Source organism: Ascaphus truei, chromosome 16 (assembly GCF_040206685.1).
Source record: "Ascaphus truei isolate aAscTru1 chromosome 16, aAscTru1.hap1, whole genome shotgun sequence".
NCBI classification, from domain to species: domain Eukaryota; kingdom Metazoa; phylum Chordata; class Amphibia; order Anura; family Ascaphidae; genus Ascaphus; species Ascaphus truei.
The window spans coordinates 48,192,873-48,207,044 of NC_134498.1; the positions used below are offsets into that span (position 1 = coordinate 48,192,873).

Genomic DNA, 14,172 nt, shown 5'->3' on the forward strand with positions numbered 1-14,172 from the left:
TTCAGATTTTTTCTTTTCAGCTAAATATAACGTGGAAAGAGTATTTCTTTTCATATGTATTTTCCCCCCTCTCTTCCCCGTAAAAGACTATATTATTTTTACATATAGTAACACAGTAATGTAACATGACATATAGTAACACAGTAATGTAACATGACATAGTAACACAGTAATGTGACATGGCATATAGTAGTAACACATTAATGTAACAAGACATATAGTAGTAACACAGTAATGTAACAAGACATATAGTAACACATTAATGTAACATGACATAGTAACACATTAATGTAACATGACATAGTAACACATTAATGTAAGATAAAGTATTATAATAACACAGTGACGTCACAGTAGCCCCCTCCTATCACGTGACCAGTGTGTCTGAGGCTGCTATTGGTTGCACCTCCTCTCCCAACTGACACTGACAAATAAGACTGCAACAGCTTGCTTGTCTCTGATTGGCTAGCGTAGTGTGCCTCTGCCCAATCACAGGCCGGTATTGGAGTGCGGTTCCCCCTCGGCGCGGTGACGCAATGACGCAGTGACGCGGAGGTGCAGGAAGCCGGAGACTGATCCAGGAATATGGCGGTGGTGTGCGCTGTGCTGGTGGCCGGGATTCTGCTCACACTGTGCGGGGGGCCCTGTGCCGGGCAGAAGAAGAAGGAGGTGCGGGCTGCTGGGAATACATGTATGCAACAGAACCACTGGGGCCTGGTGTGCAGGCTCAGTGTATGGTTAGTGGCGCTCTGGCTGCAGGGTCAGTGGTGCTCCGGCTGTAGGGTCAGTGTATGGTTAGTGACGCTCTGGCTGCAGGGTCAGTGGTGCTCCGGCTGTAGGGTCAGTGTATGGTTAGTGACGCTCTGGCTGCAGTGTCAGTGGTGCTCCAGCTGTAGGGTCAGTGTATGGTCAGTGGCGCTCTGGCTGTAGGGTCAGTGTAGGGTCAGTGGCGCTCTGGCTGTAGGGTCAGTGTATGGCCAGTGGCGCTCTGGCTGTAGGATCAGTGGCGCTCTGGCTGTAGGGTCAGTGTATGGCCAGTGGCGCTCTGGCTGTAAGGTCAGTGACGCTCTGGCTGTAGGAAATGTCTATTTACCCAGAAGTTGGCTTTATAACCTCCTCCTTTATTTAGCTGGTAATGATTTTCTGCCAAATTATTACGCATGTTAGACTTTGGCTGACATAGGAAGTGTTGGGTTGGCGGAGTAGGCTGTGATTATACAGAAAAACGCGCGCCGCACAAAAACAAATACTATGCATCCCCTCAAAACGCTTATACTAACCGCGACTGTCTCCCCGCTTGCTACTGCGACAGTTGAAGTGTTTTCAAAATTTGTTTTCTGGTTGCGACTGCCGTGTCGTGACGCGGCCATCCAATCAAAAAACAAATTTCAGCCAGCAGTCGCGTGCGCAGAAGAATGTGCTTGTGTACATGTCGCTCTGCGACGTCACAGATCGCGCGCATCCCGTGCAGTTCGGCTGTATAAACGCAGTGTCGGGCTGGCATGTTGGGATTAGGGTAATGCTTCAGCTGACATTTTTTTTATCCAGCTGCCGGTTAAAGGTATGGTTCTACTTTTTTTTTTCCCCCTAGGTGGGAAGCAGTGGTCTCTGGAGCTGGAATACTTTATTTCAGTTCCAGAGACCACCTTCTTCCCAAGACACTTATGGCACGGGATCCAATAGGAAGCTGCACCATCATCTGTTGAGTCTTCCTATTAGCCCACGTGTCGTAGGGAATTTTAGAACCAGGTAGTATCTCTGGAAGCTTGGGTTCCCTGGAGCAAAAAGTAATGAGATTTAGTTTCGGAGATTCCCTGTGTCATATCTATTTAAAAAATTTTTTTTTTTTAAATGGTGCTTTAACGCTAAACAAGTGCCCTATATATCCAGCAAACCATGTAAATAGCCTCTACCTTGGCTGTTGATCCTGATTTTAGGGGCAGTCAGTGTATATACCAGCTTCATAGAAATCTATGCAGCATAAGATTCAATACCCATCAGGCAGTGAAACAGTTCATTTCTTCCAAAGACGTAAGGGTAGCGGTGATTAAAGCCACGTAAAAGAGAAAAATAACATAGTGCTATATTGTAATGCTAAAAAATAAAATAAAAATGTGCAAAAATCTATAGAATTCCTACTCACAAAGGAGCAAAAAATAAAGGCAATATCCCAAGCCATGGCAATACATTGCCTTTATTTTCTGCTCCAATGAGAGTAGGAATTCTATAGATTTTTTGCACATTTTTGTTATTTTTTAGCACTACAATATTGCACTGTTATTTTTCTATTTTACATGACTTTAATCACCGTTCCCCTTACGTCTTTGGAAAAAATCGCTTGTCAAGACCTTGGAACAGTCTTTTTAAAGGGTTGAGTGGAGGTCCTAGCCTTCTTTATTATCATTGTAAATCACTTTGTGCACACATTCACTATTGCACTAATTTATGTATTTCACCTTTAATTAGCTCCTGTGTCTAAATTTACATTGATATTTTTTTTATTTTTTTCTCACTGGGAGGCTTTAAGTGTCAAAGTGCCATCTAGTGTGTGTGTGTGTGTGTGTGTGTGTGTGTGTGTGTGTTTTGATTAAGAATGTTGAATATTTGGATGGTTGTTTTTTTGCATTGCAATTCAGAAGACGAAAATGAGCATGCTTGGAAAAAAGTCTTCATGCATCCTGTCATTTAACTTCCTGCTTTTAATTTAATTTGCAGATGGTGTTATCGGAGAAAGTTGGACAGCTCATGGATTGGGCCAGCAAGAGACCTGTTATTCGAATGAATGGTGATAAATTCCGTCGCCTTATCAAGGCGCCTCCAAGGAACTACTCTGTTATTGTGATGTTCACTGCTCTCCAGTCCCAGAGACAGTGCGCCGTGTGCAAGTGAGATCTTAATCTACATTTTCCTCTTGCTTACAGTATCACTTTTCTAGGGGGAGGTGGCCTCGTTTGTTTGTGTTTTGCCTGCATAGGAAGCAGGAGGTCTGCATAGACGAACCGAGTTAATTTCAGCTCTGGAGTCTGCCCGGCTCCCAAAAAACTTATTGGAGAAGGTGGCGCTGGTACTTGGCGTGGGTTTAAATCCCCCATGTCACACAGCCCGGTAGTGGCAGATGATGTCACGCCTCCTATTGGCCTCTGTGATGCGGGAGATTTAAACCTCGGTTCTCTTTCCCCTGGAGGGGACAGTACCGGTGGTACCTTCCCCGGTTATTATCGGCAGAGCTGTAAGTAACGCGGTGACCTGAGGCACCCTACTTCCTATGCATAGGAGGAGGCAAAAAGAACTGGGGATGGGACAACTGTCCCTTTGTAATGATCTGCCGGAACTGGAATGTTATGTATGCACATGCATTTAGTACAATATATTCAGTCCCATACATTAGAATATTTTCACTGCATTGTGTAGAATATTTCAACTCCGTTTCATACAGCTTATGTTACATGAATTGTGGCGTTTCCGAAATGACCCTCCTGTGAGAGGGGCACTTGTTCAGCACCTTTTAGTCCATGTTAGTTTTTTTAGGCTAGAGAAAGGCATCATCACCTCTCCATATTCTGACATGAGTTTTTTGTGTATTTGCATAGGCAGGCTGATGAAGAATTCCAGATACTGGCAAATTCCTGGCGTTATTCGAATGCGTTTACCAACAGGATTTTTTTTGCCATGGTGGATTTTGACGAAGGATCAGATGTCTTTCAAATGGTAAAATCGCTTGGTTTAATCGGCATGTAGTTGGAGGGACTGACACCTTTTTTTAAAGGCCGCTATTGAGTTTCACACATTTTTGCTTATATATTGCCAAACAGATAGGACTCCAAATGCAGAAATGGGATGTGCAAGTCTGTAGGGATGCCTATTATATCACTTTCCACTGCTCATTCAGAATGGTCCAAATAGCTTCAAACACAGCACTGATAATGTACATTAAGACTATATAGTGGGTACTCTGGCAAGAAGTGACTATGTAAAGGTTGCAGATTTGGTGTGCAGTTTTGTGTTATTTTAGCTTGCTACCAGCTTGTCTAATATGCAGAGGCAGCTAAAGTTAGTGCGTCGCCCTTGAGGATAAATTGGCCGTCCTTGAATAGTTTTTGTTGGGTAATTTTTTTTTAAATTCCGGCAGCTGAGCCAAGCTAAAATATTATGCAAATTCCTGTTACAATCTGAGTATTAAAGCAGTCGCGACCCCCCCCCCCCCCCCCCCCCTGTAATATTACTAGTAGGAGAAGCACGGGGGCCTCAGAGCTGAACTGTTATTTTCGGCTCCGGGAGACACCCTTGTTCCTGGGATATTAACTGGAAAAATTATTGCCTGGTATCTAAATTCCCTGCATCACACGGGGCAAATAAAAAGCTGAAACGGAGGACGCTGCGGCTGCTTACTGGCCCGTGTAATGTGGGAGGTTTAAACCACCGTGCGCTGTGAAAGCAATCTTCCCCGTGTCTCGGAGTGTAGCCTAGATTTTTCCCGAGCAAAGCCTAGGTGAATTCAGCATATTGAAATGTGATACGTTAGAGCAGGGGATACCCAACTCCTCAAGGGCCACCGACAAGTCAGGTTTTCAAGATAATCCTGCTTCAGCACAGGGGTCTCGTTCAGTGGTTCAGAGAAGACTGAAGCTGGGATATCCTTAAAAACTGACCTGTTGGTCGCCCTTGAGAACTGGAGTTGGCCACCCCGTGTAAGAACCTAAACCAGGCTCGATATGCCTCTATGAGACATGGACACTTGGTGTGCTGTCTTTACTGTACTGTGTACAATGGAGGGTTTTTACCAGTCCGGATATTTGTGTGTCTTTATATAACACCGACAGTGTGTGCAGCGCTTTACAAAGGTGTGTTTATAAAAAGATTAGTCCACTCCATTTCACGTATAGATGCTGCATGATAACCATCTTCTTCTCTTCAGCTGAATATGAATTCTGCTCCGACCTTCATAAATTTCCCTCCGAAGGGGAAACCCAAGAAGGGGGACACGTATGAGCTGCAGGTCCGGGGCTTTGCAGCAGAACAGCTGGCACGTTGGATCGCGGACAGGACCGATGTCAACGTAAGTGCACGGGCGCTATTCCCGTAAAGGTCATGACCCTTAAAGCAGGGGAACCCAATTGGAATCCCAGTGATCCTTGGAAGAGGGAAACTTGCATTAGGAATAGAAAGTCTGTGGCCAGGAATCGGAAGCGCTGAAACACAAACAAAAGAAGAAGAAAAAAGTATATTCTTATTTATTTGTAATGCACCAACATATATTTCGTAGAGCAGTACAACAGGGTTAGAGGACGGAAACAATAAAATAACAACCGTAAACTGGCATTGTTACAATAGGTAATGGGGTCCCTGCCCCAAGGAGCTAACAATCTTTTAGGAAGGGTAAGTGGAAACGCAAGGTCCAGGGGTTTCATGGCATTATCGGAGGCTTTACATTACATTTACAGGCGTTTCATGGACGGTTAGAGACAAATGATTATGGGAATTGTAACAGAGCATCTTTAACAGCAGCAAACGTCTTGTTTCTTTGTGCAGGTGCGTATCATTAGGCCCCCTAATTATGCTGGCCCGCTGATGCTGGGCTTGCTATTGGCGGTGATTGGTGGCCTTGTGTACTTAAGGAGAAGTAACCTTGACTTTCTTTATAACAAAACGGGATGGTCCCTGGCCGCCTTGGTAAGTTACTGGCACAGTTATTGAGAACAATAAAAAAGCCAGACTGAATATTTTACCCCCGATAACCTGGAGCTTTACTCTAATTGTCCGTTTACTGAACGTTTCTCTCTGGGTATAATTAGAATTTTGCCTTGTCTGAGAGTAGAATTGCACTCGTGTGAAACCGGTGATAAATTGTAACTTGGTGCCTCTGTATAAGTATAAATTGCATAAGACGTGGGTGGGTGCGCTACAATCCTGTCTGCAGCGGCCTTTATTTCATGAGGAATCTAAAAGTTGGATTTTATATTGGGCTTTTGTAAAACGTGTCACTGTGTCACTCACTCACTCACTCACTCACTCACACTCACTCTTGTATCATTGCAGTGTTTTGTGTTGGCGATGACATCTGGACAGATGTGGAATCACATCAGGGGCCCCCCTTATGCTCACAAGAATCCACACACCGGCCAAGTGGTAAGAAAATGTAGCCTTCGAAATGTAGCGCGAGTGTTATTTGGCAGGAAATACTTTTGGGGGTTGTGGGTTTTAATTTTTGTGCACTGATCAGCATGGTATCGCGGCGCATGGTATCGCGGCGCATGGTGTCGCGGCGCATGGTATCGCGGCGCATGGTGTCGCGGCGCATGGTATCGCGGCGCATGGTGTCGCGGCGCATGGTGTCGCGGCGCATGGTATCGCGGCGCATGGTATCGCGGCGCATGGTATCGCGGCGCATGGTTCAGGATGTGGGCAATGGAAAGGAAGAGATGGGCCCTGTCTGCTACAATGGGACTGGTCAGGGCTGCTGTGAACGTTACTGACGGCATTTCATTCATTTTTCTTTTTCCTTTTGTGCTTTCTGCAGAACTACATCCACGGAAGTAGCCAAGCGCAGTTTGTGGCTGAAACGCAAATTGTCCTGTTGTTTAGTATCCTTTTCTGGGTTATACAGAAAAAGGAGAAGTCGAGCGGTTACTTTGCTGTCTTTTTGAAGTGGGTAATACCCGCTAAACTTTGAATCGGATTATGGTGACATTGGGCAAGTTGGCCGATACTTGCTATGGCAGGGGTGGCCAACTCCCATCCTCAACAGCCTCCAACAGGTCAGGGTTTCAGGATATCCATGCTTCAGCACGGATGGCTCAATCAGTTGGTCAACCGTTGACTAGCCAACTCCAGTCCTCAAGGGCTACCAACAGATCAGGGTTTATGGATATCCCTGCTTCAGCACAGGTGGCTCATTATCCGATTGAGCCACTGACTGAGCCACCTGTGCTGAAGCAGGGATACCCTGAAAACCTGACCTGTTGGAGGCTCTTGTGGACAGGGGTTGCCGCCCCTGTGCTAAGGCATAAGGCTGCTTCTGACCCATTCCAATGAATAGGCCCTGGGGGCCCTAAAGCTTTTCACGACCTATTAAATGTGGCCCTTTTTTGTGTGTCTCTGATCGGAAGCTTTCCACGGGCTATGACCTGTTAGCAGGCTGCTGCTCCTACTGTGAATCACAACCCTTCCTTGTGTCACGGAGAACACCCGCAGAAGGAACGCGTCGGGTTTGTCGATCAAGAAATAGAAGGCACATTCGATCAGTGAAGAATCTCGATACACTGTAACTCTTTGCTAAACCGTAACATCACAAAACCACAGGAGAGTACAAATACTGTACTTGGTTTACTCAATGTTTTTGCGGTTTGTATGGGTTCCTTAATTGTACCAAAAAAATGGCACCCGCCTTTAAACACCAGCATGCTCTAGAACGGGTGGCCAACTCCAGTCCTCAAGGGCCACCAACAGGTCAGGTGTTTAGGACATCCCTGCTTCAGCACAGATGGCTCAGTCGAAGATTGACACCTGTGCTGAAGCAGGGATATGCTGAAGACCTGACTTGCTGGTAGCTCTTGAGGACTGGAGTTGGCCTGCTATAGGTTTTACTTGGGCCTGTTTCCAGCCTCTGGATAGAATAAAGCTGCTTCAGCATACGTGAGAAGAGCTGTTCCTTACTGAGCTGCGCTGAAATAGTTCTTACGGAATCTAACCCAATTCCATAAGAATGGATGCGTCTTAGAAATGATTTGCAAAGTTTGTGTTTGCACCTTAACTCTTCCCTTAGATGGTGGGGTGACTTTGGGAATGGTTCTTTTGCACGAAGCCGCCACTTCTGAAATGGACGTAGGAAAGAGGAAGAGTGAGTACTACCTGTTGTGGCGGAAACGCGTGTCTAAAGTTAATTTTGGGTAGTGGTTTGGGGACTTCCGTCACATGAAGGGCATCATTCTATATCTGGGGTGGGGAACTCCAGTCTTCAAGGGCCAGTCTACAGGTCGGGTTTTCCGGATATCCCTGCTTCAGCACAGGAGGCTGTCGAAGACTGCATCACTGATTGAGCCACCTGTGCTGAAGCAGGGATATGCTGAAAACCTGACCTGTTTGGCCTTTGAGGACTGAAGTTTCCCACCCCAGTTCTATATTGTCTGAAAAACCCCATACCAGTCTGTGGGAGTTATTGGCATATTTGTACAATATATAATTACCCCCTAAAGAACCAATTACATTTGGTAGTAACAATTAGCTCACCATTCACTTGGTGTGTGTGTATGTTTGTGTGTGTCCATTAGTGTTGTGAATTGTGGGAATTTGTTATTTTTGCATACGAATATAATAAAGTGTTAACTACAAACCGGGAAATAGGGGTGGACAGAGCCTTTAGGTGGGAAACTTTTGCGCTGTTTTGGTTTCACAGATAAAATAACTGTAGCACGTCTCATTTCATGACACTTGCAATGCTTGTAAATAAACAAAACATGTTAACTAGGTATAGTGAATAAAAAGCACACTGAAAAGAACCATAAATTATATATCTCGGGTTCCAATACCTTGAAGTACTCCATTTAAAATATATATATTTATTAAAAAAAAAAACTGATTTTGCATTCATGTTTAATGGGCCGATTTAAAGTTGCTGTTCTTTGTACGTGAGCTCCCAAGACTGCAGTGATCTCTAAAGTTCATGTGCTGATTACATCCATAAAAACCTCGATCGGGTAGCGGGTATATCTACGTAGTTCTGGTTTCATAAAATAACGAAGCTTTAGTGTAACACAGCGTTTTCCTGAAATGTAGGGAAGACGATAGAACTATACACAATGTGATTTAACCCCCAGTCTATCGGGTAACACAGTCTCTTACAGAATGTAATATACTTAATGTATTTTGCTCTTTTCACAGTAATGTGCATAGCTGGCATAGGTCTGGTGGTTTTATTCTTCAGCTGGCTGCTGTCGGTCTTCAGATCCAAATACCATGGCTATCCATACAGGTAAGGAACAGAGATCCAAATACCATGGCTATCCATACAGGTAAGGAACAGAGATCCAAATACCATGGCTGTCCATACAGGTAAGGAACAGAGATCCAAATACCATGGCTGTCCATACAGGTAAGGAACAGAGATCCAAATACCATGGCTGTCCATACAGGTAAGGAACAGAGATCCAAATACCATGGCTATCCATACAGGTAAGGAACAGAGATCCAAATACCATGGCTGTCCATACAGGTAAGGAACAGAGATCCAAATACCATGGCTGTCCATACAGGTAAGGAACAGGGATCCAAATACCATGGCTACCCGTACAGGTAAGGTACAGAGATCCAAATACCATGGCTACCCGTACAGGTAAGGAACAGAGATCCAAATACCATGGCTATCCATACAAATAAGGAACAGGGTTCTTTTTGCCACGGGTTCAGTAGAAATCTGCTGCCAATAGCAACGGTAACAATGGCCATTGTATAACTTGGCAAGAGATCCTAATGTAAAAGGGATTTCCAAGAGGAGTTCTCAAGGTCCTTTCACATGAGAGGTTTCGGGGAATGTGCAATCCTGGCTCTTCCCTTCTGATTAAACCATGTATTCAATTGATGTTAATTGGATCTTTCAAATTGACGGTGACTCTTCAATGTCTTTTTTTTTTATGATGTAATACTCGTAAGTTAGGGCGGCCAACTCCAGTCCTCAAGGGCCACCAACAGGGCCAGGTATTGGGGGTATCCTTGCTTCAGCACAGGAGTCACCTGTGCAGAAGCAGGGATATCCAGATAACCGGATGGGCGCGCTTAAGGACTGGAGTTGCCCCCCCTGCCCTATGGACTGCTGCTAATTAATGGTAAAATATCCCTGCACTTTCCTACACAGGAAGTGGATTAACTCTCAGCATGCTGGCTATGCTATATACAGCTCAACCCTGTTATAACGCGATCAGTTACAGCGCGACTCCTCTTATAACGCGATGCAAGCAATTTTCGTATTTATGAATACTTTACAACACGATTATTGGTGTCTTAAATACTTTATTGTACAATACATACAATTGTACATTATTTCTATCGCGATCCGCTTATAGCGCGATGTGATTTTTTGGACCCCAAGCGCAGCGTTATAAGGGGGTTGAGCTGTAGTATATTATCTTGTCTTTTGAAATCAGCCTACCGTATTGCAAAGTAATTATCTGTACATAAGCTAAAAACTCTGTGACAAAGCGATGTAAAGCCAAAAATGTTACCATGTAACCAAAACTATTCTTTCTTTTCTTGTTTCAGTTTTCTTCTGAGTTAAAGATAATTTGCAGATCCACTGAGGCAGCACAGACTTGGAGAGACATGCTAAAGATTAATGGTTCATGCTACTTCTATTAAACCTTTTACTGAACGAGAAGGACAGGATGAGCATTGCAGTGTGGTGTGGGACAGGCCTCCCCCGCGGCAAAAGGTTTAGGCTGGATGAGATTTATTTTAGTTTTTTTTTTTTTGGTAACATTGAACCAAAGAAGTTTATGCAGTGCCTTAGTAAAATGCAGTGAGATTTTGTTTTCCCCTTAAAAACCTCAATTACAATATGTTCACGTTTTCCATGACCTTTTTCTGGTTTGAGAGGCTACATTGTAGCCAGTTAAATACATTTTTATACTAACCGAACTATGTAGGACTCAGTGGCAATACATACATATATGCACACGCACATACATACACACACGTGAACATATCGCAAGGTGCGTGAAGAGATTTTTTTTTTTTTTTTTACTGTTCCAATATCTTAACAGTTTGAAGTAATTTTTGGCGTTGGTTACATCTGTTTTTGTAACCCCTAATGTTCCAGTATTGGATTGAAGATAATTTTGTTGTTTTTTTTGTTTGGGGAGTGTGTGGGGATTTATATTTTGTGGATGACGGGTGCAGTTCTATGTATGTAGACATGTCCCTGTTTTATCTGTGACATCTCAAAAATGGCCACAATTGTGAACTTCCTGCAGACGTCTGCAGGATCTTAGTCGGACAGTTGCATTTCTTAGCGGCCTCTGAATGGGGAAGTGTTTGTCAATAGTGGGGAGGAGGGACCCTGTCTGTATAGGTACACACAGTAGGGAGCAGCCCGAGGAAATCAAACCCTCCCAAATCTGTTTTAAATAAATCAATTATGCTTGTGTAATATATAAAGAAATAAAAAGCAACCATCGCCCACGTGAGACGCCTTAAACATTTCACAGAAATTCGTTCACTTTGGTCCTAGGAGAGTTATTATTATTTTTTCCCCAAGAATTGCTGCTGAGTTATTTCCTCATTAGAACAGAATCTCTAAATTACCACAAACAAATGCAGCACACGTGGCCCGTTCCATTGTATTGGGTGCGTTAGGATTGGTGGAGAAAATTTGAGAATCATTTGACATTTTGTGAAACAACTGTTAAAGCGGCAATCCTCCCATCCCACCCCCCTTTTTTTTTTTTAGGATTGAAGCAGGGGGTCTCCGGAGCTGAACTGCGTTAATTTTAGCCCCCCCTGATTCCCAAAATACCTTCATAGGGGGTGCCGGGTGCAACTCTGGCTGGGCTATGTGGGGCTATTGAAATGGCGGAATTTAACAGTCCTGTGTCACACGGGCCAATAGGAAGCGGTGACGTCATCCATTGCGGCTTCCTATTGGCCCGTGTGACCAGGGCATTTAACCCTGCGGAGCGGCTTCCGGCATCCCCTACGGAGGGAAGTATCTTAGAAAGCAGGGGGTGCCTGGAGCTGAAATGAATGCGGGTCCACCCCCAAGAGTCGCTGCTTCAATTCTATAACAAAACAACAAAAAAGAGGGGGGGAGGAAGTGGCATCGCTGCTTTAAATTATGGTGAAGGCGAAACCGGAGTGTTAACTTGTTTTCTTTTTGTATTGACGCCAGTGTATATTGCTGAGCGAGACTGCACCTTTTGGAGATCACCTACATGATCTCTGTTTTAACACAGGCTTCATGTGAAGTTTATGGTATGAAATTGCATTTAAACCCAGGTTTTCTGTTCCTGCAACTTCACGTTTTTGTTTTCTTTTAAATCCCCCTTAACTGATGGCGCAAAGAAGCACTTCAAGGCCCTTTATATTGTTGATGGTGTTAACATTTTGCTATCCACTTAAAACTGCTGGTCTCACACTGGTTCTATGTAGTATAGGAGTATATTTTCAATTTACTTCATCAAAATATAAAAATAAGTGTTTTTTGACACTTCATTAAAAAAAAATTGCCTGAAAATAGTTGTTCATTTTTGTTCAATTCTACCATTCTTGGATCTGCTTAGAAATAATACATTTTGAAAGTTACTGTTTATGCAAGTTTTTTTTTTTTTTTCTTAACATGTGAAGTGCCTGAATTGCATTCATGTAGTTGTGGCTTCAAGGGCTAGGTTTAAATGATCATTTCTCAGACTATGTTTTATTGACCTGTTTTATGATATCTTGACCATTTTCAATAAAGCATTTTACATTTTGATTCTTGAGTATTTTCGTTGACGGTTTCACGTCCGTTTGGAGATGTTGCTCCTTTTTTTTAATCTGGAAATTACTCTTGTTTTTATCTGGACAGCTTGGGAAATAAAAAGAAATAATGCTCTGGTTTACTAAGGGGTTTCTCAACCAGTGGGATGCAAAGGTTGTCAAGGTGGGACTCACCTGGTGCTGCTGCGGGTGACACGAGAACTGCCCCAGCGGCGGTGGCAGGCGGATCCCTAGCTTTCCATGCAGCAGCAGTCCGGTCGGTCACAGAAATCCTCTCCCTCCGCCTCCTGTAGGTGTTGGAGGTTGGGTCCAACGTCTGTTCTAATATTCCATTTTTTTGCTACTAGTGTGCCTAATTTCGCTGTACATTTTGTTAGGTAGGTGAAGCTGTTTGCTTTGTCTGAGGAACCAAGCTTTTATTGCTTATTATTTTTTGTTTTATAGCTTAATCCAGGAGTGGGCAACTCCAATCCTCAAGGGCTACCAACAGTTCAGATTTTCAGGATATCCCTGCTTCAGCACAGGGGGTGCAGTCTTCAACTGAGCAATTTGTATTCGCTCGCTCCATTTTCTCACCACCTATTATCTCCTAGACCCCCTACAATCTGGCTTCCGCACTGCTCACTCCACTGAAACAACCTCACTAAAATAAACTAATGACATCCATGCTGTCAAAGACAGAGGGCATTACATTCTGCTCATGTTACTTGACCTCTCTGCAGCATTTGGTGTGGACCACACTCTTCTTCACATTCTCCATACTCTTGGCATTCATAACAAAGCTCTATCCTGGATCTCCTCTTACCTCTCCCATCGTACTTTCCGTGTCTCTTTTGCTAGCACTACCTCTATCGATCTCTGTGGGGGTACCCCAGAGCTCTGTCCTGGGACCTATTCTCTTTTCACACTCTAGGTGACCTAATCACATCTCTTGAGTTCAAATATTACCTCTATGCTGATGACACAAATTAACGTTTAAACCCCTGACCTTCCACCTGCTGTACAGACCAAAGTTTCTGAATGTCTCACCGCTATATCATCCTGGATGGCTCTCCGCTGATTTAAACTTAACATGTCAAAAACAGAGTTCCTCATACTTCCTCCAAACCTGGCCTTATTACCTCCTTCCACATTACTATTGTAAGTACTGTCATACACCCAGTAGCCCAAGAACGCTGCTTTGGGGTCACACTCGACTCCTCTCTCACATTCAAAAGGTAGCTAAAACCTGTTGTTTTTTCCTCCGCAATATAACAAAGATACGCCCTTTCCTCTGTTACTTGACTGCTAAAACTCTGACACAGACCCTCATTCTCCTGTCTCGATTACTGTAACCTCCTGCTGTCCGGCCTTCCTGCCTCTCACCTGTCTCCCGTACAATCTATCCTAAATGCTGCTGTCAGAATCACTCTACTCTTTCCTAAATCTGTCTCAGCGTCTCCCCTGCTGAAATCACTCTCCTGGCTTCCGATCAAATCCCGCATCTCGCACTCTATTCTACTCACTTTGAAAGCTTACACTCTTCTGCTCCTCCTTACATCTCAGCCCTAATTTCTCGCTATGCACCATCACGACTCTTGCGTTCTGCTCAAGGATGTCTTCTCTCTACCCCCTTTGTATCTAAAGCCCTCTCCCGCCTTAAACCTTTCTCCCTGACTGTCCCACACCTCTGCCCTTCCCCTCAATACCAGACTAGCATCCTCTCTATCC

The 14,172-nt window shown here is 44.1% G+C and overlaps 1 protein-coding gene across 2 annotated transcripts; it reads left to right on the top strand.

Annotated features, from left to right (window-relative positions):
- Nucleotides 1–511: 511 nt before the first annotated feature.
- Nucleotides 512–12,457, top strand: MAGT1 (magnesium transporter 1). 2 transcript variants are annotated; one of them, XM_075573494.1, is made up of 10 exons: nucleotides 512–669; nucleotides 2,716–2,885; nucleotides 3,591–3,708; nucleotides 4,916–5,056; nucleotides 5,530–5,670; nucleotides 6,037–6,126; nucleotides 6,518–6,581; nucleotides 7,763–7,837; nucleotides 8,878–8,968; nucleotides 10,252–12,457. In XM_075573494.1, exons 1-10 carry the CDS (start codon nucleotides 586–588, stop codon nucleotides 10,265–10,267), a joined length of 990 nt encoding a protein of 329 aa, XP_075429609.1. In that variant the 5' UTR covers nucleotides 512–585; the 3' UTR covers nucleotides 10,268–12,457. The 2 variants fall into 2 exon arrangements, with proteins under 2 accessions (XP_075429609.1, XP_075429610.1); XM_075573495.1 differs by having other exon boundaries at nucleotides 557–691.
- The last annotated feature ends 1,715 nt before the right edge of the window (nucleotides 12,458–14,172 follow it).

Bases quoted from the DNA above. Each gene is read 5' to 3' on its own strand.
- MAGT1 (XM_075573494.1), top strand. From the start codon at position 586: ATGGCGGTGGTGTGCGCTGTGCTGGTGGCCGGGATTCTGCTCACACTG. The intron at 670-2,715 runs GTGCGGGCTGCT...TTTAATTTGCAG, and splicing joins CCGGGCAGAAGAAGAAGGAG to ATGGTGTTATCGGAGAAAGT. The intron at 6,582-7,762 runs GTATCCTTTTCT...CTCTTCCCTTAG, and splicing joins GCAAATTGTCCTGTTGTTTA to ATGGTGGGGTGACTTTGGGA.